We start from the raw sequence: 23,620 nt of genomic DNA, 5'->3' as shown, positions 1-23,620 counted from the left end.
GAGGGTTTTTAAGGTAAAACGTGAGCCGTTTTGAGCCCAGGTAGGAGTCGACTGAGGAAGGTAGGCTGGACATTTGACAGATTTATAGCCCGGTGTACCCGGTAAGATTGAAACCACACTACCGGAGGTCTGTCATCATTATGTCCTACGACAGCGTCCACAGACCCGGACAGGCGGCAAAACCAGCATGGGTAGTAGTACCCCACTACTGATGGTCGCGCCCTTGACGCAAGCCACTTAACCCAGCAGAAGGTGCAGCAATGGGTTGACCAGCCCCCACTTCGCACACAGCAGTGGGAATAAGAGTGGATGCTCTGGCAACGCCAGCCGGCACACTACCTAGAAAGGTAGAGAGCCAAGCCCTTTTAGAAGGAGCGCCTAAAGGGGAACGGCGGGCACACGGCAGCCCACATAACCCGGCACAGCTGGCACCGGATATCCCGGTGGAACCCCAAAAGGCCGGGAGATGGGTCCACCGTTCCCTCATACGGAGGCCCGCAGCCCCACAGCAGGCAACTCTATCCGCCGAGACGGCCAGTTTGCCCAGCCCCTCTCCGTTAGCCTGGGCCGAAGCCCAGTTACCAGCCCACACCGGACCGAAGTCGGAGGTGGAGATAGGACCATTTGGACGGAGCTAACATCTCCCAGAGCGCCACCGCCCGTGCTGGGTTACAAGAGCCGGACCCCGACTCCCCGGTAAAGCCACCAGTTATTGCACACTCCGACCCCTCGTGGGCCAGGAAGGTAGGCTATCAAAGTCATTTGCCGTTGCGAATCGAATGTGTACCACGCTACGGAAACTGTTAACCGAGTCAAAAACTGACTGGTCAACTGATGCCGGTAGTTTTTCAATTCGGCCTTACACTTCGCAGACATTAGAGCGTGAAGGTCCGAATCAAGGAAGTATGTTGGAATGTTAGAGACAATAGTGCGTTTGGGAGCAAATATCACCGGAAGAATATCGATATGTTCATTGCGGAAATCAAGTCCAGTGGCAATTAGTTGCTGGGCCCAGCTGGCGTTTTGGAAATATACTTGCACCGAACCGTAATTTGGTCAGACGGAACAACTTGGGAGATCGCTAGTAAATACTCGTTTAGCGAAGTATTTGGATGTGGAGCTTAGAATGTTTTGGCTCGTGACATCCAGTATTTTAGGTGAGAGTTATTCGCTTGAAAATGTCGTACCTTCGGTTTTGCGTTCGAGGCCATAGCGGTTGGAGAAGCGATGTTAGCGTATAAAGTGGAGGTGGTAGTGCCTGTTGTGAGAACGGTAGCGCTACCGGTAGAAGAGTTGGTTGCGGAAGTGGTGGTGACTCTCGTTGATGGAACGGCGACGTGACCAGCTGATGAGAGAGACGAGGAGGTGGGAGGAGTGCCCGTTAAGTGAACGGCGGCGATATAATACGTCGCCGTTAAAACAAAAACACGTATCTTTTCGGTGGCCTTTTTGAGAAAAATGGATTTTTTAATTTTGCAGGGACTTGTGAAATCGCGTGTTAGGTATTAAAGTTTTTCGCCTTGAAGGCCTATCGGCCGAAGTACCGCATATTTTTCCCCATTAAAGCTTAGTTTTCTCCCCTACTTATTGGTCTCTTTACTTGTTCGCGTTTTTAGTCCTCACTCTCTAGACCATTGGTGGTTCTCGTGTTTTTGCTCTTAGGTTTTTACATGTGAGTTAATTTTATAGTTAAATAATTTCGTTTCAATATTGAATTTATGAGGATTTTAATTTAAAAATATTTTGCTAAAGGGGAATTTTTAGAGATACGTGGTTTTGCGTCATGAAGTGATATAGGAGCTGAAAATAAGCAAGATGCGTGCTTTTGTTTTCTCGATTTAAAAAAATAAATCCAATTGCAACCTATTAATGTTTTTAATGTTATATACGTAAATTGGGGTGTATAATCTAAATATGTCAATTTTTACAAAACCACGTATCTCAAGTTACGTGGTTTTGTTTTAACGGCGACGAATAGTTCTTTCTATAAAGTAACATGGCCTTCTTGTTTTAATGTCGCTCTTACGTCACTATATTTACCTTTTCCAACACTACGAGCGCGTGCTCGAATCACGAGGAGCTTCCTATTTCCTAAAGCTCGCGCAAATCGCGCGTGCTAAAATAACTCTACCAAAGATCAGTCTTAAGTCGTAAGAGCAACATGTTATACTTCTACTTTTAACAAGTTGGATAAGCGTAAAAAATTTATAGAAAGAACTCTTGACAGGTGAAGTGGTGACGCTCGTAGTTGCTCGAAGAGGAGATGTAGGTGAGAGAGATGGGTACCCCTCAGCCCGTTGAGAAATAGCGCGTGACGGTTCCGAGGACAACATCCTCCACGGACTTTGTACGTGTCACCGTCCGACTTTGCGTCAGTCATGGATTAACCAAGGCGTAACGAAAAAGGTTTAGGTTTTTAAAACGCTAATTAAATCGCTACACCCGGTAGTATGTGTGCGCCTGTGATTTATCAGTATTTGTGAGATACGCTCTTTCAGCGATACGGTTTTGTGCACGTTGAGTACAGTGTGTAAAATAACGGCTTCTAAACTGATGTCTGATATTTTCTTGACGTTATCCTTCACTGTCCTAACACAGCGTTGGGCAACGCTATTTGAGGCTGGGTGGTGTGGGGCTGATTTTAGTATAAAGTATATTCGCTAGATATATTTTAACGAATGCTAGCCGCTGCTTTTACTTTAACCATGCTTTGGTTCGAGCTGTGTAGTCCTTGTAGGAGTTGGTTTTTAGTCTCTGGGAGTATAAGACGATTAACCATGAGCAGGATGCCATTGAAATAGGATATCTCATCCCGTCTACGATGATATACCAATAAGTCCGGATAAATTTACTTATATACTTTTTCAGCTCCAGGAGGATTGGATCAGCTTGTGTGGCTTCATCCAGTTGGCGTGGAAGATATGTACACGGAAGCGGTGACCTACTCAGCGCATCGGAATTTCCATTTTCCAACCCCCCCCCCCCTTGTGAAAGTTTATGTGCTACCTGAGAGCAAAAGTCAAGTAAGTCGAGATACGTGACTATTGAAAGAAATTCAAAATAAGAATCCTAGGGTGTTTTTAAATTAAGTTGGCTCAGTACAAAATTTTCAATATATATTTTCACTCTATCTTTATCAATTTTCATTATTAGATTATCATTGTTATTATGCTAGATATCGAACTTAAAACTAGTTTTTCTCAAATAGGGGTTTTCAGAATTGCTTGACTCTTGCTCTAAGGTAGCGAAATTTGAGTACGCCGCTAGGATAAGGGACCATCGCTGGATTCTGGCTGCGGCCATTGGTGGGATAGGTTTATTTGCACCCAGGAGCGTAACCATGGTTGATGGTCTGTGTATAGCGTAAATCTCTTTCCATAGTAGTAGACTTTGAACCCCGTATATTAGGGCTTAACCCTCTTTGTCCAGCTGATAATAGTTCTTTTTTTCATCGGGGGTTAGGCGTCGCGTGCAAGGTTTCACGTTTTTAGCGTTTTCCTCGCTTTTATAATTGTTTGGAAGAAAGCGTGAACAATAGTTTAGCAGGCCGAGCAAGGACCTTATTATTTCAATGTTATCAGGTTCTCGTGCGTCCATAAAATTAATGGCTTAAATCCTTGTTTCCAGAGTGTGAATGCCTTGTTTATTCAACCTAAACCCAAGGAACTCCACTTCCGTTTTAGAAACTTGCATTTCTCTAGTTTCATTTTAGGCCAAAGTCCCTAAATCTTTGTAGAAGGGCTAAAACCTCTAAATTTTTCGTTTTGGATCGTCCTCCAATGAGTGTGTCATCTTGGAAGTGCGTAACTAGTGTCGATAACTCCAAACTAATTATTAGAACGTACGATAATTTTAACCTCGTACGATGATTCAGTCTGAGTTACGATAGCTTGCCATAATTATTAATTTTGGCAGAAAACCGGTTAAACGCACTCTCGCAAGCTCAAAATTAGTGTTAGCGTCGAGTTCGGGACTTGTGGTACGTGAGGACGCCGAACACGTCCTGTTCGCGTGTGCCTCCTTCGCGACCCCTCGCCGGAATCTCTACCTTTCGCTCCAGGCGCGGGGTCTCCCGGACTCCGTGGTGGGTGTTCTCACCGCCGTTCACGCGGGTTGGCAAGATGTGATTTTGGACACTTGTAAACTTCTTCGTAAAGCTTTTCCGCGATGATTGTGATTATTGTTCTTTTTGTATTTATTTTTCAGTGCGTCTGTTCTTTCTCAATAACGTTTGTTCGCGGACTTTTCTCCCTGTGCGCCTGGTGTGAAGGCCTCGTTGCTATATACACCAATCCCCGCTACTATTGTTATTCTTCCCCCCCCTCCCCTTTTTGCATATTTGCCTGTGAAATACGCGTTCAGCCTTTCCGTGTACTAGCTGGCCTCATGATTCCGTTTTATTGTCGAAAATATGCAAGTGGTCTATCATTGCCATTCTGACAGGCTGGGAACAATTTCGTTGGCTGGAATCAAACGTTCAGCGACGAATGTTTTTAACCGCGAACTTTATCAATTGTTAGGCTAACACTCGCTGCTGAACCAGGAACCAGGATACCGCGAATCCCCCGAGAGACTATATAATTGCTACCATCGCTACCAGTGAAGTTGTGACATCTATCAAGTCGCTAGATGTCCTAATATTTAAGGATTTTATTTGTGCTGGTATATCAAAGATATTTCGGCTCTAATCCCGAAAGTACCCTCGGGTTTCGGGCTTTTTGGACTAACAGAAGGAATTATTCTTGAGTCGACAACTTTTAGGCAGATAAGGTTTTGCAGTATTAGCTTTAGAAGGAAGACTCGTTGAACAACATCTACAAATGATTTTGGCGTAGCCTTGCCAGATAAAGAGATGATATTTGACTTTTCAGTGCAGCTACTCTGCTTTCGCACGAAGAGCTAGTGGCAGGATATAAAATTCATCCATGAGCGTGAAGTTTGGCTTTACAGTGAGGGTAGTAGACGATTTCACCATGATAGCACTGGAGGTGGATATCTTCCATACAGCCATTGCGTGAGTGGGCAGGATTTGATTGGGTAACCTCCTTAGAACAGTGGTTGAATCGGCCTTGGTTTGGACAATAGGAAAAACTTTTCCTTTAAAGACTAAACACCTCAAAGAAGAACTCACAGGCAGACAGAATATAGACACAGATAAGACATAAAATTAAAGTTTAAAAATAAATATCTTGCAGAGAAACATGACAAGTTAACTTGTGTACTTTAGTCAGACGCTTGCAAACGTGCAAGGACAGCGTGCTGGCGTGAAAAGGCTTTCATAAAAAAATTCCCTATTTGACCATAAATCCATGACGAAGTGGGTTTTGCGCGTCATCAATAAACCAAACTGGGTTACGATAAAGCGATAAATTTTCGGACCCTTTTCTCATAAATAAAAATTCTATAAAAAATATAAAGACCGAAAATAAAATGAACAGTCAGTTTTATATATTTTTATACCAATGTTTTTTTTGTTTAATTGTTCATTTCGTAAATTTACAACAACGGTAATAGCAATCAACGGTTTCTTTGCATCAGTATTGTTTTCTACTTAACCAACCGATACATACTTATAAATAATTAGGGAATGGTAAACCACGAGTTAACTGGGGGACAAATCCTTCTGTTTTTATCCTAAATATAGTTTGATACCGTCAGAAATTGCATTGGTTTATCTAATTTCGTATGACAATTTCTGAACCTACCATTTCCTTTATCGAATTTCAAATTCGCTCTATTACAAATTTAACTATAAACTATTTTACACAAAATGTTTTCCGAGTTTTCGCGATTTCTAATTTATCGTGTCATGAATCCCACATTGTCATATCAAATTTTAAATAAATAAATCCAAAAGATTCTGTTCTCTGATGTTGATGGGTTTGTGGGGTTTTTTCTTTAGCGTAAAATTTTCAAGATTGTATCGTCGCGTTATTAGGGATTAAAATATTTAAAATCATCGCCCATTTAGTTTAATAAAAAGGAATCTCAAAAAGTAGGGCTCTTTAAAAATCTGCGTTTTTTCCTCATTGTTTAAAAGTCTTTACAAATTTATTTCCCCCCCCTAATTTTAAAAATTCATTGTCATAATAAAAAAAACATTTCTTCTTCGAATTTTTATCTTGGTTAATAATCGCGTTTTTTTATTTTTTTTACTGTATTTTTAATCAGAAAATAAAGATATAGCTGTATATTAAAGTTATTGTCTTTTTAAATTCTTGGTAAACTGTTTTTGGTAAAAAATTTGTCATACAATATTATTCTCATAGGTGGAGATTTCTGCGTAGAATATCATGTATATTTAATATAATTAATTTCTGTATACTTGTCGTTTGTTTTACAATTGGGGGATTTTTTTCTGGCATATCAAAGCATTTGGTATCGGGTTGTTAAAAAAAATGAAATCAAAAACATTTATAAATTTACATCCAAAACACGTCCGAAAAATCTGACCGTTCTTCTCTTATTGTACAAGGAAGTCCGTGTCATTGTGTATGAATAATAAAAACAGTTCTCTTTTCTCTCTATAGAAGAAAACACCTCCAGGTCGTTCGAGGCATAGATATATATACTCTTACGGTGTCATAACGTTTGTAATTGAACTCTGTCAGCTAATGGTTCTTTATTTTTGGTTGGCAGTTAGGGATAGTCGCCGAGGTCGAGGTTGGTCGTACTCCTCCATTGACAGCGTCCGCCTTCGGCCAACTGCCCCTAACATTTTGGGGTCTCCACCCGAGAAGGTGCGTTGTCGCTCCACTCCAGGCAGCGTCACAGACGTCACTGGAAAATTACAATTTCAAAAATTTGCCGAACAACCAATATATCTTGAAACGTACAAAAATATCATTCAGAAGTATACAAAATTTGCAATAAATTGTTTTTATAGCCATAACCAAAGTCAACAAATTTTTATATAAAAAGATGCTTGCCAAAAGCTGTTTGTCTTTAAAACTATTAATAAATATTTAATTATTAATTAATTAAAATTGAAATAAACTAGAAATTAAAAGCTACTTAATTATTAATAAAATAAATGAAATTATATTATATTAAAAATAATTAATTAATTATTAATTAAATACGTTTAATAATTTAATAATTAATAAGTTAATAATTAATTATTAAGTTAATAATTAATTAATAATTTAATAATTAATTAATAAGTTAATAATTAATTAATAAGTTAATAATTAATTAATAAGTTAATAATTAATTAATTAATAATGAGTAAAAAATTATTTTTTTATTAATATGAATTATTATTCAAGTTAGGTCAATTAACTAAATGATTTGTAAAAAATAATCTTTGATTCATTAAAAGAAGTTTAAACCCGATTTATTAAGCGTCATCTGACTCAAAAGACCACCGCCGATTGTTAGGCAAAAAAGGCAACATAAGATTTCGCAGCCATCTTTTTAATTGAGCACAGTTAAATTAAAACGAAAATGCTAAATGTAAATGCAATCGAACAATAGCCAAATAGCGTAAAAAGGGAGTTTTTCGATGAAACCCCGCAAAACACTTACCTACTTAGATGTGCAAGATAAAATAAACATCAATATATTTCGTTTTAGTAAATCGATAACTAAAACTACTGGGAAATACTCACCCCTCCCTCATCCCCTTAGACCAAACAAATAAGGGACGGTACACTCAATAGGTAGCAATTTTAGCTTAAAACAAGGGCCGATGCAAGCGCTATGGTGGTGGCTTTCGGTAACTTGTCTACTCAAACAAATCTACGTGATAAAATGAATATACCTTTCACGGCATCAGTCTGTCGCAGAGGCTGGCATTTAAGCTCCGCCTCATAATTACGTCACGGAAAAGCGGCTCTCCAATTGGCTAATGAGCGCTTATAATGACAATTAATCATTGGCTATTGGCAAATCGTTAAAAATTCGATAAACTTACAAGGAGACTACCCGTGGTGGTTATCACCGATTTTGTTGAAACTCGGGGGTTACGTAGACCTTATAGAAGTATGAAAATTCGCAAAGGGAAAAGTTGCAATGGGCTTTAGTTTTCATATGGCAACCGAAAATGTTTTTGATCTCTCCATTTAAAAAAGCAGGAGATTTTCTCGGTTACCCAAATTTTGTTAAAATGTAACCAAAATTGATAAATTTTACCAAAAATACTTAATCAATTTTACCCAAAATAGGTCAAATTCATCTTTTTGGGTAAGTTTTGAAAATTTAATTTTTTCAAATTTTTTAAGTAAGTACCCTGTGAAACCGAGAAAATCCCACGATTTTTTAAATGGAGATTTTTTGTTTTGAGAGATCAAAAACATTTTCGGTTGCCATGGGAAAACTAAAGCCCATTGCAATTTTTCCATTTTCTACCAAGCCCCCGAGTTTCACCAAATTCGGTGATAACCACCACGGGGTTAGTGCCGCCCCTACGACAGCCATATCGTAGTACGTTCAATATTCACGGATGTAAATGAATAAATTCATAGTGATAAATTTTCAAAAACTCAGAGCTGATAACGTGACGTAAGAGTAGTTATAGTTCAAACTTCTAACACCAAAGTACGCGTTGCAATTCCTCGCGATCATCGAGTGTTGAGTCTTCTATTTGTTCGTCTAAGTCCCCCCCAAACAATAATATCTAATACTTACGGAATCCTAATCCTTTGACAAATAAGAGCAGACTTTGGGCCAATTTCTCGGGCTGATTGAAGTAAAATAATTGTTAGAAGATGCCAATTACGAAGATTAAAAAGATGAAGGGTGACTTACAGCTTCATTTAGCAAATCCCCAACATTGTCCACTTTGAGAAGGGAAGTTTTTTGTTTGTCCATTTTGGCGTACATCGCCTGTACGCTCTGCAGGTGAGCTCCCTTACCACCAACTACCAGTAAGAAATCCAAACCTCTGTCATAAAAAATAAAATTAATAAATTGCGAAATAATATAGGTACCTGATACGCTTACCGTAAGGTTGTCTCCAATGCTGAGGTCAGATCTTTACGGCTGCGATAAAATGTTACTATTAGGATTTATTACAGTAACCAGAAGTAAATGAACCGCAGTTATCAGATTGCCATGTTGGAGGCGTTTTCCTTATAAAGCTACATTTTGACCTCGAATTTGAAATTTGGCGCGCTCCTAGGCCGGATAATAAAACATTTTTGTTTTTCTGAAACCATTTTTTATACATAGAAAAAGCTAAACACACAATTACCAAGTACAATTAAAATTCGCTTTTATTTGACTCGATTTTCTCAATATTTTCCTAAGGAAAACGCCCTCCGATTCTGAGCGCTATTTCGATAACTTCGGTTCATTTACTTCCGAGTAACCAAGAATGTAATCGAGGTAACAGAGAATGTACATTCGCAAACTATCAAATTTCAAATTCCCATACACTAATATTTCAAATATCTAAATTTTAAATTTTCTTAAATAGGATGAAACCGGTATATCGTGGGAATTTCTGGCAATTTTATTTAGTTTTTTACTCGAAGATCTATTTGGTCCGAGATTCGTGTCTTTATGTTTACTCGAAGAGCTGTTGGTACGAACTAATAATAATAATAATAATCAGCTAGGCTAATATCCAAGGCACCACTTAAGTCATCGAGCTACTTTTAAAGCTATTTGTAAGTTATTACATTTTTTTAAATTTGTTTAGGGTTTAGCTTTTTTTATATTTTTTCATTATGGACTATTCTACTAATTCGCGTATTTTATCATCCTTTACAATGCTGTCCATAGTCGTGTTTCCTATTAACTTAACATTAGATATTTCACAAAATATTGTTTCCTTGTTATGTTAAAAATTTCATTCAAATAAGTTGATTTTTAACATGTTTTTGATAACACGTAAAATTCCTACGTCCCCAGTTGTCTTCACCTCCTTTACTGAGGGGGAAAGACAGAGGGGCGTGGTTTTTCCCCGGGAATAAAGTGGCAAACAAAATGCAACCCCACATATTATCTGTTAACCTCAAAACATTATGGCAAAACTGATACATTTTCCAGACTAGCCCTGTAAAACCGGGTTTATTAAAATAATAATAATAATCAGCTAAGCTAATCCCGAAGGAACCACACGGGCTTATGTCAACTAGTGACTTGTAAAGCTAATTACGGGTGGTCGGAATAAATTAGATGAACTTTCCATATATGTTGCCGTACAAAAAATTTGCTAAACCCGGTTTTATAAGCCTCGTCTGTAAAGTGTATAATCTGTACGTACTTCATATAAGCTTCAACGTAGCGTCTTAGATTTCTAGGGTTGATGCGACTCTTCAGTTTCTCGGTATAATCTTGTATGAGTTTCTCTTTGTTTTCAGCTTGTTCCAATTGCTGGTTTTTTAATAATTAAAGTTAATACGTAATCAATAACAATGTTTAGTATGCCTAAAGGCAGGGTTGCCACACGTCAGGGAAAACAGGGAAAAGTCAGATAAAATAAAAATGAGCCTAAAAAGTCAGGGAAATGTCAGGGAATTTTAAGAATTGGTAAAAATTCTTGGAAAAGTCAGGGAATTCAATTTTATCTTGGCACTTTTTGAAGGTAATTTAAATCTAGATCTACACTCTTAAAAACTTTGGGTTAAATGATTTTGGTTATTTCATTTTTAACTACTTTTTGAGTCAAAAATAACCCAAATATAGTTATAATAAGATAATATAATAGCAACCCAAAATTGGGTCATACTATCAAATTTAAAGTTCCCACACGCCAAAGACGATAATGTGTCCATCGAACTTGTAGTCTTTGGAAGACTGGAAATTAAAAAATTTGCGCCATTCTCGCATCGTTTCCATGAGGGCTTGAAAGGATTCTTAATTTTTGATTCTAAAAGGTATAGAATATTTTTAATTTTATTTACTATTTATAATTTAAATTTTTCCAATATTTAAAATTTATTTTTTTATGTTGTGTTGATATTTCAGCGGAAGAACGTAATGAGCTCCTTTGTTTAAATTTATTGCAAATTACCAAGGCCCTACGATATTCTTTCCAGTGTGACCAAATTTATAAACCAAATTAATTGTTAATTTATAACCCAAAATTGAGTCATATATTAACCATATTTTGGTTATCTTATAAATTTAACCCAAAATATCGTTATTAAAATAACCCATTTTGGGTGAAAACGAAAACCACCCAATATTTTGTTTGGTTAAATACTGACCCAACAATGGGTAAAAAAACAACCCAATATGTTTAAGAGTGTATAACAAATTCCACGATTATCATTTATTTCCTTGAATGTTTGGCTAATTTTTTCAACATTGCAATAACCTTTTTACTGAAATATAAGTCCATCTAAATTTATTAACTTCTGATAAAAGTGAAATATAAAAGAAAAATTTTCACCTTAATAAGTCAGGGAAAATCTCTTAAAATGGTCAGGGAAAACAGGGAATAGTCAGGGAATTTGAATCTGAAAATTTATTTGGCAACCCTGAAAGGGGTTTAACCGATATTAGAACCTTAATTACGCAAAAAATGGTCATGACAAATGCGGTTTCGCAAAACAAACAAACAATTTCCGCCACCCTATTAGTTTAAAATAATTTTCATGTTCTGTTTTAGTTCAAATTGCAAACGACATTAAATTAATTTTGGAAGATAATACCGTGGTTATTCTACTTTAAAAAGTAGCATCACCACGATAATACCATTATAGAGTTTTTTAAATTCCCGCGCCTATAATCCGATACAAGATGGCAGCAGAATATTTAGAAAATAGGTAATTGGCAAAGGTTTTGAAATAGGAAAAGAACTGCGCATGCGAATACAAATAGTTACCTCCTGTATTTGCAACCCATTAACAAGCGATTTATAGTATCCAACAGTAAAACGATAGAGACAATTGAGAAACATTCACGAGCCATCACCATAAGAACAATGTACAGTACGACCAACCAATAGACCGGAAGAGACATAGCCAATACAATCGTTTTCAAGTAGATGATTTATAGACGAGTGGCAAAGACACCAATTTTTTGGTGTCCGAGCAGAAATAAAATATTAAACAGACAATATTTATAACCAACAAACCGAGTTAAGTATCGAAACCCAAACCTTGGCAGTAAGTTTCAAAAATGGTCGAATGCCAAGACTTAGGATTTGGCAGTTTCCAAAGCATTAGGGCTACCCTTTCGAAATTATCGTTATTTTCAAAGAAGGAACAAAGGAAAAAGTCTTACGGCTCCGAATTTGTGAAGAACCAAATACTGTTCGGCGGATGGACTCATCCCGACGTTCTGAAGTTTCCAATTCATTATCTGCGTAGCCAAGTTAAACTGGTTAAGGTCGAGGTTAAGGAGAAAGTAGGTATCTTTCGAACGCACCTTATCTTTAAAGTATTCCATCATACCAACTCCCGTTGCCACGCAGTGAATGAGGACGAGTCCGAGGACTCTAGATTGGTGCGCCATCTATTCGAAGATAAAAATAAATTAGGTCCATATAAGTAATGGCAAAAGCGACATAAGACCCAAAAGTGTGTCAGTACGGTATAATGTTTAATGGGAGCTTGTCGCGAAGTAAAAAGAGGGAGTGGGAGAGGGGGTTGAAAATACGTCATCAAAATTTTAAATTTCCTCCACTTCAGCGCCGCCGAGTGAGGCGTTTTAGAACGTATGTCTACGGGAGAATAAATTGAAGCAGGAATCCATAACGCTACTTGGAATGAATAAAGGCTTCGATTCCCCGCCGTTGTGGCGGAACATAGTAGGCGGAGCTTATAAGCCTTTGTTTGTCACTGAATTTGACGTCATTTAAGGCGGTATAAGCGTTTTTAGCCCCTCCCACAATGTTCCGCCTCAAAATACCACAGGGATATGGGGAGATACTCATTCCAAGTAGCGTTATGGATTCCTGATTGAAGAGATAAAATCGCGCCAGACCATAGGCTAAATATACAGTTGCTAGTACTATTCCAACTAGTAGGTTATGTAGTCTGTTGTGAGACTAGCTCTCAGTAAAATATTTTAACGGGCGCAAAGGTAGAGTTGACACACTTTTGGGTAACTTTTGGTAATGACATAGTTAACGTAATAATTGTAAGTATGACACTGAACGATTTCGGTTAGTGATAGTTGGTCAGACAACGCGTTTATGTTGTCATTGGTGAAACGGACATTCATTAAACGAATTATCGTTGGGAGAACAGGAAGTGTCATGCATCAGATTTATAGTCCGGTGTACCGGTAAGATTGAAACCACCCCACCGGAGGTCCATCATCAAATGCCCTACGCCAGCGTCCACACGCCCGGACAGGTTACAGGAAGTGTCATAATTATTTTGTTACGTTACTTATGATAGTAAAAACTGAGATGCCCACCGCAAATCGAACAAGAATATTAGCTCCAGCACCTTCGCCAAATCCAACCACTAGATTAACTCTGAAAAAAACGAAGTCGTCTTAAATACCATCTTTGTCGCAATTGTGTGGGATATGAATCGCTTACTTTAAATGATCGAGGACCGTAACCAAATCTTCTCCCAGCATCTGAATCGTCGGAAATTGGTAGCTGAAAAGGACAATAACGATCATCGGTCAAGATTTTCTTTGAGGGAATGGAAGCATCGACAAACTACCCCAAGCAAGGAATTGTAATCAGGTTATTACGCTACATGGCAATGTCGAATTTTTACCATCGCCATCTTTCGCCACACAAACAATTTACGCTCTCGAGATCAATATTTAATTCCATTTGACGTCACTAGCGCCACTATCACACTAGAGCTTAAACCCTAGTTTAGGTCCGTTTGCATGCCAGTTTTGAGCGCTAACGATAATTCTTGGTTAACACGTGTGAAATCGCTTCACCCCGGTTCGCTTATATAGCTAAGGCTTAACGTCATTTCAAATTATGACCTGAATTTTGAAATTACTAAAATGTATCCCAAAACTATTAGTTAATCATGTTTACTATACATACAGTAATATTATTTGACATTATTTAGAATTTTATTCCCATTATTTTGAAAAATACGAGCAATTTTACTTCCCCGCCTTGTCGTTTTGAAAGCGATTCTAATTGAACCAACTTGGACGAGTTGCTTCCCGAACCAACACGAAGCGATTTCTTACGCTGGTTTTGAAAACTAGTTATCTAAAACGAAGTGATTTTAGGGGTAAGTGTGAACCTGGCTTTAAACACCCATCCTATAGACGCGATAATAGACTGCGTTGAAGAAAATGGGGTGGGATTTTGACGCCACTAGCTAGAGCGAAGCCGACTTCAACACGATCAAAGAAACATACAATGCGATACGCTACGATAACCAGTATCTCTTCTAGTAGTTTGTCTTTGATGTCAAACATCTCTAGCAAACGTGACAGTTATCGGTGTCTTACAACAAACCACGACGTCTGCGGTCATACTTACTCGTTTGGGAAGTCAGCGGCATTGTCTTCCTGACCAGGTACGTCAATGTGTATGAACACGGATCGAGGTTTAATTTCGGACAAGCACGGGTGTTCCACAAAGTCTCGGAATGAAGAATCTAAAATACGACACGGAGTCAGACACGAATCATTCCGAAAACGAAACGAAGATCTTACGATTTGATCCTATGTCGTGAACAGTTAAAAAGATTGCTTTCTTTTCGACGTTTTCCAAGTCGCCTTGAACGTGAACCGTCATCTTGCCGCATCTTGGCGTCACTATTTCGAACTTCTACGAAATAAAGAACAGAAAACTATATTTAATTAATTATTCTTAACGAATTGTAGATCCTTATGCAAGCTAAAGAGATATACTGGTGATGCAAAAGTTTGAAGAAGTTGTAACCGGTGAGTTGAGAAGTATGCCTGTCTTTTCCCCATTTTCCTACGATGAGTTAAAAGAGCGCCAAAGAGCCTCAAAGTGTGGCCTACTAGCCCCTGGAAGGAGGCTGCAACAAGCGCAAAACCAAGCAGCAGAGAAATGCGATTTCAGGGGTACGATGAGTTTGCGAATGCGTGGGAATTGAGATAAATAACAAAAAACCAATGAGTAAATAAGAGATGTATAATGAGAATAATTAAACACAGAAGAACAAAGTTAACAGATTCTGAACACACCGGGAGTATTTCAACATGTACGCGATTCCCTCCTTCGACGGTGTCATCTTTGTGTAAGAGTTGAAGGAACATTTATTGTAACTTGTACAAAATACACATTTTCCTACTTTTGTTATTTATCTCAATTCCCACGCAATTCATCGTACCCCTGAAATCGCATTTCCCTTCTGCTTGTTGCAGCCTACTTCCAGGGGCTAGTAGGCCATACTTTGAAGCCCTCTGGCGCTCTTTTAACTCATCGTAGGAAAATGGGCCAAAAACAGTCATACTTTCTCAACTCACCCCCTACAACTCCTTAAACGTTTTGTATAACCTTTTGAAACACACTGTAGGTAGCTTAAATCAACTATTTCTATGTACTTAAAGGGAATATAACCTGCAAACAAATCTTTATGGCAGACCCCTTAAGGTTTTCAAATTTCCCTGTACAGTGGTGCCAAACATTTTTAAGGCAATAGGCCAGAGCTACAAACATTGGTGTTCCACACCAAATACTTGAGGTTATATTCCCTTTAACATTATAATTTTAAACTTAAAGATTTCGTTAACATAAATTATCATTTTCGGTTGATAATGAGCCATCTAGCGACCATCGCGAGAAACTCATTTAGCTGTTGGAATTCCGTTTGCTAAGTAGACGCTTTGTGTTTTAAATTGGCAAATCAATTAAGCAAAATTGATTGCTTAGCAGATGAAAATTCAGTAGCTAAGTGAGCTTCTCACGTCGGTTTCTATAGTGGTTTTTATATACACCAAAAAACGAATTGATGGATCTCAATTATCCTAGGTCACAGATCAAAATTAGAACTTCATTTGGTCTGTAATTCTTCCTTGAACTAATTAATCCACATCGTATAATGAGGTATTGGCAAGTTTCATCCTTGATTCACTTTTCATGTATAGTTAAGTGTTTCTGCGCGTGTACAAGGCTTGATAGCTGAGTCGAAATGTCCCTGTCAGTGATTATACCAAACGTTTCAGCCTATTCGATTGAAGTTTAATATTTTAATCGGACACGTACATTATCAAATTAGTGTGCGCAACAAATCAATGATTAAAATTCCATTTCAGCTCCCGATAATAGCTGAAGCAATTAGGAGCGACGTGCGGGCTAATTCATTTTTGTTCATAGTAATGACTGTACTGAGGCGCCTGATTTACGCAATTATTATTTGAAAATATCTCAAATCTCAAATTATCATGAGCTACTATTTCAAATTTGCTCAATATCAAATTTCCAGACTAATTTTTCAAATATCTCCAATCTCAATCTCTCGTGTACTAATTATTCAAATATCTCCAATTTCAAATTTCCATAGACTTATATTTCAAATAGCTCAAATATCAAATTCCCAGTGTAATATTTCAAATATCACCAATCTCCAAACCTTACACACTAATATTTCAAATATCGCCAATCTCAAAACCTTACACACTAATATTTCAAGTATCTACAATCTCAAATTATCACAGACTTTTATTTAAAATATTTCAAATCTAAAAATTCCATAGACTAATATATCGAAAATCTCAAATTTCAAAACTACGATAGACTAATATTTCAAATATCTTAAATATCAACTTAAACGCACTCTCGCCAGCTGAATTTTCTCACTTAGGTAGCTTTTAAAGGTTTGATTAAAAAGAGATGGCGATGGAGTCTATCGCGACGCGTGCTACGAGCTATTCCAATCTCACTTCAATCTTTATTGTAAAAGTCGAACCTTAGAGTAAAAGTATATGTGGGAAGGAATGAACTATATGCCCCAAAGAGTTAGAAATCAGTCACTCCAGGGCTAGGGGGCTGAAAATCCTCTCTCCGCTAACTTTGGCTGTACAGCGTAGTTAGAGAAACCTCCGCTACTCTCATTGTCGCTACTATCTAATGGACAAAAATTGAAAGAAAATAAGTAGTCCCGAACTCGACGCTAACACAAATTTTGAGCTTGCGAGGGTGCGTTTAACATAGACCGATATGTCAAAAATCTTCTTTTTATGTTAAAAATTTTATTCAAATCGGTTGATATTTAGTATGGCTTTGATGAACACGTACTTCCCTTAAATTGGAGTGTCAGTCAACGCTCGCTCCGCTCGCTCCACTTCAATTAAATTAGTTCTCTCAAAAAAAATGAAACTGTCAAAACTCTTTTGTTTTTTTGAGAGATTCGTCGACAGAAAGAGAAAAAGATTGTTGCTCTAAAACTCCGGAAGTGTCGAACGCTCGTAACATCTCGGGCCAAAATTGACCCAAAATCTTTAGCGTCATTCGGTGACGTCACCGTGGACGTGCAAGCGCTATAATACATAGTCGCGTATTGATCCATTTTAGCGGGGTCAGGCTCAGCCTCTCCCGATTTTCCAAAAGGTCAAACTTCTCCCTCCCTATCTCTCTCTCCAGCGGATGGGACCGGAAATCCGATTTGAAAGTAAACCCCAGAAGGCTTTCGGTCCCCCCCTTGCTCCTATATTCCACTCTGTGGCTTACCACGAAAAATAAACAATAATAATGGAAAAACACTAAGTATGAATGGAACGGACTAGAAAGTTTCGTTTTTGAAACGATGCGTTTTAAAAATCGACGTGAAAAATAATCTCGCTTACAAATAGCAGATAAGACGTTTTATGGTTGTTTTCCATTTTAGAGTTATCTCTTTGATAGATAATGTTTAACGGGAATTTATATACGTATACACTTGGAACTTTTTTAGGAATAGTGTTTTGATACTAATGATTATCGTATACAAACGGGCGTGGTTTATAGCCTAGATTTTCGTGGTTACGTTAAATTTTGCACCGATTCCATATTAAGGCTATTATCAAATAAAAATTCATAATATACACTTTAAAAAGGTGTAAGGACTGATTTAACCTCTCTAATACTTAATTTACTTTTTTTAACTAATTAAATACTTTATTTTTGTGAAGAACATTATAAATTCACCAAGAACGTTAGTGTGAGATCGAATTGGAGTTTCTTAAAGCTATTTTCCGAATGAGTGTCTTCCATTAGTGATGGCGGTCAGCCAATGAATTTGAAAATACACTCTATCTTACTTTCGCCCGTTTCCTCAGGTGCACTCGCGTCCTTAGATATTTACGAAAATACCTTGATCTTATGTCATCATTTGGATCCAGCTTTGATCAAGGCATATCCGGTTTGAATCCAATTTTATTTGGATCAAATTATGCTAATCAAATGGTAATAAAGTAGAATTTCATACATTGTAATGGGATCAAATATGAAACATTTTGGATTGTAATTTTCGAATTGGGATCTGTCCATTTTGAGGATCAAAATTGATCTACCATTTCCATAAAAGTACGAATATAATTTCCTGTTCTTAATTTTATTTATTTATTTCCCGGAAAATATTTATTTATTTAAATTTAAACAATACGAAAGTCTCAACAAAGATGTTATTAAAATTCAAACAGTATTTCGTAAAGGTAAATGACGTCAGGATAGTCCTAAAATAGCTTTTCAAGAGAATGCTTTACCTGTTCGTGTAGAGCTCCATTTGTGGTTCCGTTCACTTTACCATTCTTAAGCTCGAAGGAATCCATTTGTATTTCAAATGCTCGTACGTCTTTTAACACGCTTTTAAAAAAAGGGAGAATGCGAAATTCCCGGATAAAAATAAGCGATATTCCCTCAGTCGAAAGCGTCCACCAAAATAGTTTCTTTTCAGTTTCGATACGGAATATATTTATAAATCGGAGCCTTATCTGTGCCAGTGATAACGGAGGAGAACCCAGAGACAAAATAGCATAGAAATTCAAAACAACAGGCGATCCTCAAACTCGAGTTGGCAATGCAGTTACAGGGATAAGATTAACTGGAAGGGCTACTGTACGAAGCAGTCTGGAATCAACAGGCCTCCATTTCACGGAGTTCATTTCCAGATACGCGCTAATCTTAAAGTACGTTACATTAGTATTTCTCGTCCCTCGCCATGCTTCCGCCGTTACTGAAAATCCGTAACGCGAGTGTCCCCGCTTTCCCACGGGCATTGCAAACGTACGTGCGGGTTCCTTAGATATTCAGAAAATTGAGTGCAGTTTGATAACGAGTATACATCGGCGCTAACATGACGCCTAAAACGTTGATTAGAAATTTTCCATTCGATTTTTTTTTGATCACTTAAGGTTATCAATATCTAATTATATCGTTCTCACGGAATTATCACCAACTGAGCCATTTTACACGATAGTTAGGTGCCACTGACACACTGCGATTATTACTAGTTGTATAAGTTTATAACAATTATGGAAATCATCTTCAAGAAACTCTACTACTTATTAACCGTATAATAACGTCTGGATATTCGAAATGTCAGGAACTTCAGAGGTCAAATCCCATAGATTACGCTTTTGTGAGGTGCCTTTGACTTTTTATATTTAAAATTTGAGCCTCAACAATATTCAGACTACGTAGACAAATAAGTAGTCACCCTAAATGTCGGTTTCTCCCTGATCATTGGTGTAATGCGGGTCTAATATTTCTACAGGCGCTAGTAGGTCAAAAATAGGTCAAATCGAAAAAATTAATTAATTGATTTTAATTTAATTTTTAATTTTTTCAGGTCTTATGTCTGTTTTACTTGACAAATTCAATATAAATTTTAGTGCAGTGGTAACGTAAACTAAAATTAATTTTAATCTTCAATAAATTAGTTTTGAATTGACATTGATAGAGATCCTACGTTCGTTCATTTACATACAAATACAATGAAATATAAAAAGTGATTTAAATCAATGATTTGTTTTAAAATCGCTGATAAAATCTTCTAAGAATCGGTTGAGACTGCAGAAAATAGAAAGAAGTGTATATTGAAAAAAAAAAAGGATTTCCTAGAGTTGTAAGTCAGAAAACTTTCCGGAAAATGACCGAGTACTTTTTTTCCGGAAAAGTTTCCGTAGTTTTCCGAAAAAAATTAAAGAAATTCATTCCATGATTAGTCTAATATTGTTTGCAAATTTAAATAAAGCGGCATTTTCGCCTCATTTTTTCGAATCTAAAAGTAAAACTAAACCTCTAAACTAGCTTTAAACTAATTAACAATGTAACACTATTAATGTTTTGTAGTATGTTTACTGTTATTAGACATTTTATATCGATAAAAAGTTGAAAAGGTTAAAAACCCTTAAAAATTCATTTATGTTTCAATTTCTTATTTTTCCGATTTTCCGCTATTCGGAAAATGTTTCGGAAATTTTTCCGCATTTTCTTTTTCCGGAAAATTAACAACACTAGGTTTTCCAATGGAATAATCTACCTTTACCGAAATTCGACAGAAGACGGTAACTTTTTGGGTGCGGTTTTATGCCACCACCTAATCACCTTTTTTAAAGTTATCCGGGTCTCGTACCATAATTCTCGCTGGCGAAAGATACTCCACCCTAGACAACACGGAAAGCGGCCTGGAAATTCTTATTTTAGCCCCACTTTTTGCGGCTAGACGGAGAGTCTTCATCATCTCAGACATCAGGATCCACCTCCAAACGGTAAACACCCATGGCAGAATCGTCGTAAGTTACTTCGGTGCATTTACATACGACACTTTGAGAAGAGGGCAGAATTACTAATACCAGAACTATATAAAACTAGGCCAGGCGTAAGTAGCAAGATATAAAAACATTCTTTGGTACTAACAATCTAAGTGTGTTCAGGAAACTATAGAGGTTTACATTTGGAATGTCTAAGGTTCCATTGGGACGGTGATACGAAAGTGCGTCGAGAAAAAGGCGGGGCTTAACTACGTCAAGTGTAAGACGTAACGCGACATTTCAAATTCATTGGCTGGAGGTTTGACGCGAAAATAATGCGTCGTCATGGTAACAAATAGGCGATCTTCCCGCGCAAAAAAGGCTTATAAAACAATGGATTTAAAAACCTCAATTTGTTATCGTACTTAATATTTTGAAGTAATTACAACGTTCTTCGCGAAAGAAGTGTAGTGATACCTAATTTCAGGTATTTGTATGGTTATAAAAGAGATAATCGAGTAAGCTAATAATATAATAACCATGACTAGGCTTAATGAAGAGTTTTCGTCGAATTAGGGTAGCGAGGCGCGAGAGTTTTTCTCGTGAGTTTTCCCGCTTTAAGACACGCCCATTTCTAAGAGCTTCATCACGGCCGTAAAAATCTCCCTTAGACATTCCAAGTGTATACCTACAATCCTACATAGTTTCCTGGTGTGTATTTGTTTTATAATTATATAATTTTTGGTAGTATTATGGTTTTCATAAGTGCCGCAAAAACAAATACGTAATCTTGCATAAGTCTCAAGTAGATTTAGTCAATCGTGATATTTATGCGTTAAAAAAGTAGTTAATATGATATCGAGATTCTCTTAAATAGTGATTACCCAAAAGATAACAGTGGTACCGTTTGACCCAAAGCCACTTCTCCCAATTCCCACTTCACCCAAAATTCATAAAGCTATTTATTTATGGCATTAAATTAAATTTGAATACATTTGTATTGTATGTTTAATCTTTAAAAAAACAAGTCAAAAAAGAGATAAAAATTAAATTAAATTTGAATCTTTAAAAAAAAACAAGTTCTTTAAGTTTCATATATTAAGATGTTAAAGTAGTAGGTTTATCGCTGTTGGTGTTTTGGTTAACATGAAATGGGTTAGAAGTTCGAAGAATCGTATGATGTCGTTTTTATATCTCTTTGGGATAATTAGATTTGGGTGAAATGGACTTGGGAGAAATGGGTTTGGGGTAAATGGGATTGGGTGAAAAGTAGTTTGGGTGAAATGGACTTGGGAGAAATGGGTTTGGGTCAAATGGAATTGGGTGAAAAGTAGTTTGGGTGAAATGATTTTGGGAGAAATGGGTTTGGGTCAAATGGGATGGGGTGAAACGTAGTTCGGGAGAAATGATTTTGGGTGAAATGGACTTGGGAGAAATGGGTTTGGGTGAAATGGGACTAAATCATTCCCACATATTCACAGTATTTAGTTACTTTGAAGCGAGTGGTGGCTACAACGAAATAAATTAGAAGCTTTCCCGTATTACAACGAAAAATACCGTGTTAAGTATCGCCCTCTATCGTAAACGCCTCGCAAACTATTTAAAATTTTATCAACGGAGACAGGTTCCTGCGATTTCTCCATTTAATTCTCGTGATTATTTTAATTATACCCACGACACACCATCTAGGTCAAATTTACAGGGGGAAAAAACATTTTAATATAATTATATGGTTGAAATTAACGAATATGTTTAAAAACTAAATTAATATTTTTAAGAAAACAAAAGAGTAATTTGTGAAAAAAACATTTTGCGAAATAAAAACATTATTTGTGACGTACGAAATACTTTTGTGACAAGAAATACTTTTAAGACACAAGAAATACTTTTAAGACACAAGAAATACTTTTATGACACAAGAAATACTTTTATGACACAAGAAATACTTTTATGACACAAGAAATACTTTTATGACACAAGAAATACTTTTATGACACAAGAAATACTTTTATGACACAAGAAATACTTTTATGACACAAGAAATACTTTTATGACACAAGAAATACTTTTATGACACAAGAAATACTTTTATGACACAAGAAATACTTTTATGACACAAGAAATACTTTTATGACACAAGAAATACTTTTATGACACAAGAAATACTTTTATGACACGATAAATTCTATTATGGCATAATAAATATTTGGTGATGTAATAAATATTTTTGTGACTTGGGAAATCCTTTTGTGACATAAAAAATACTTGGAAATATGTCACGAATATCCGTGAGTGGCGTAAGCAACCATGTATTGCTTGTATGTATTAATATTTTTAACAAATGTATCTTTAAAATATTGTTTAACAAAATATTTTTTCACAACGTATTTTTAACCTACAAAATATTTTTTATTTTAAAATTTTGACTTGAATTGTAATTTTTATTTAATTTTGATTTATATACCGGTTCAAAATATGACGAATAACATCCAAACTTGAACTTTTTTAAATCTAAAAGATTTTTATTAGTATTTACGAAATAAAATAAAATCTTAAAGTGTCAAAAAAAAACGCATTTCCCTTGGCAAGTATGCCACAATTTTATAGTCACCGTAGGTAGGTTCTGGAAACGAGGCGCCAATAGTGTTCTCATCCGCGACATCTATCGAGCCATCGAGGTACTACAGATGAAGCCGCCAAAGATCATTATTGATAAAATCACGCAATGGACGAGTCATTAACTATATAGTGATTATATTCAACAGGGTCACCGGTAGAGGGAGACTAGATACATTATTCTACGCTCGTCGCTGACCCCTACGAAAACATTTCCGTGACACGCGGTCATCAAAGAATCGGTCGACGGTGCCGGGGTGGGGGCTTAGCAAGATGGTCAGTAATTTCTCGGGGATTTTGGTCGACGGACTTACGTCTGCTCAGCCGTACCACAACCAGTAATGAAAACCCAACTGGTTCTTGGCCCGAGGGGGTGGAAATACCCCCTACTTTGGGAAAAATATCTAGACCAGCCAAAACATTACGGACAGCTAGATACATTGGACAAAATATTGACTACCGTTTTTTACCT

At 36.9% G+C, this 23,620-nt stretch overlaps 1 protein-coding gene across 2 annotated transcripts in view; it reads right to left on the bottom strand.

The window, feature by feature from the left end:
• Positions 1-6,059: 6,059 nt before the first annotated feature.
• The window catches only part of LOC149934903 (uncharacterized protein ZK1073.1), a 34,582-nt gene continuing 17,021 nt past the window's right edge, over positions 6,060-23,620 (bottom strand). The window contains exons 1-12 of one of the 2 annotated variants that reach the window (XM_090152836.1): positions 18,544-18,724; positions 14,545-14,659; positions 14,369-14,486; positions 13,445-13,507; positions 13,318-13,378; positions 12,322-12,408; positions 12,178-12,255; positions 10,211-10,320; positions 8,944-8,982; positions 8,749-8,884; positions 8,629-8,680; positions 6,060-6,780 (exon numbers count right to left, since the gene is read on the bottom strand). In XM_090152836.1, the coding sequence (XP_090008962.1) occupies positions 6,623-6,780; positions 8,629-8,680; positions 8,749-8,884; positions 8,944-8,982; positions 10,211-10,320; positions 12,178-12,255; positions 12,322-12,408; positions 13,318-13,378; positions 13,445-13,507; positions 14,369-14,486; positions 14,545-14,659; positions 18,544-18,609 (1,083 nt within the window). In that variant the 5' untranslated portion in view covers positions 18,610-18,724 and the 3' untranslated portion in view covers positions 6,060-6,622. Of the gene's footprint in view, positions 6,781-8,628; positions 8,681-8,748; positions 8,885-8,943; positions 8,983-10,210; positions 10,323-12,176; positions 12,256-12,321; positions 12,409-13,317; positions 13,379-13,444; positions 13,508-14,368; positions 14,487-14,544; positions 14,660-18,543; positions 18,725-23,620 lie in introns of those variants that run through there. The other variant, XM_090152837.1, reaches the window with a different exon arrangement.

The sequence above is a fragment of the Leiobunum rupestre genome, chromosome 7 (assembly GCF_980474605.1).
Source record: "Leiobunum rupestre chromosome 7, qqLeiRupe1.1.hap1, whole genome shotgun sequence".
Lineage (NCBI taxonomy): Eukaryota > Metazoa > Arthropoda > Arachnida > Opiliones > Sclerosomatidae > Leiobunum > Leiobunum rupestre.
This window is presented reverse-complemented; position numbering and strand designations above follow the sequence as displayed.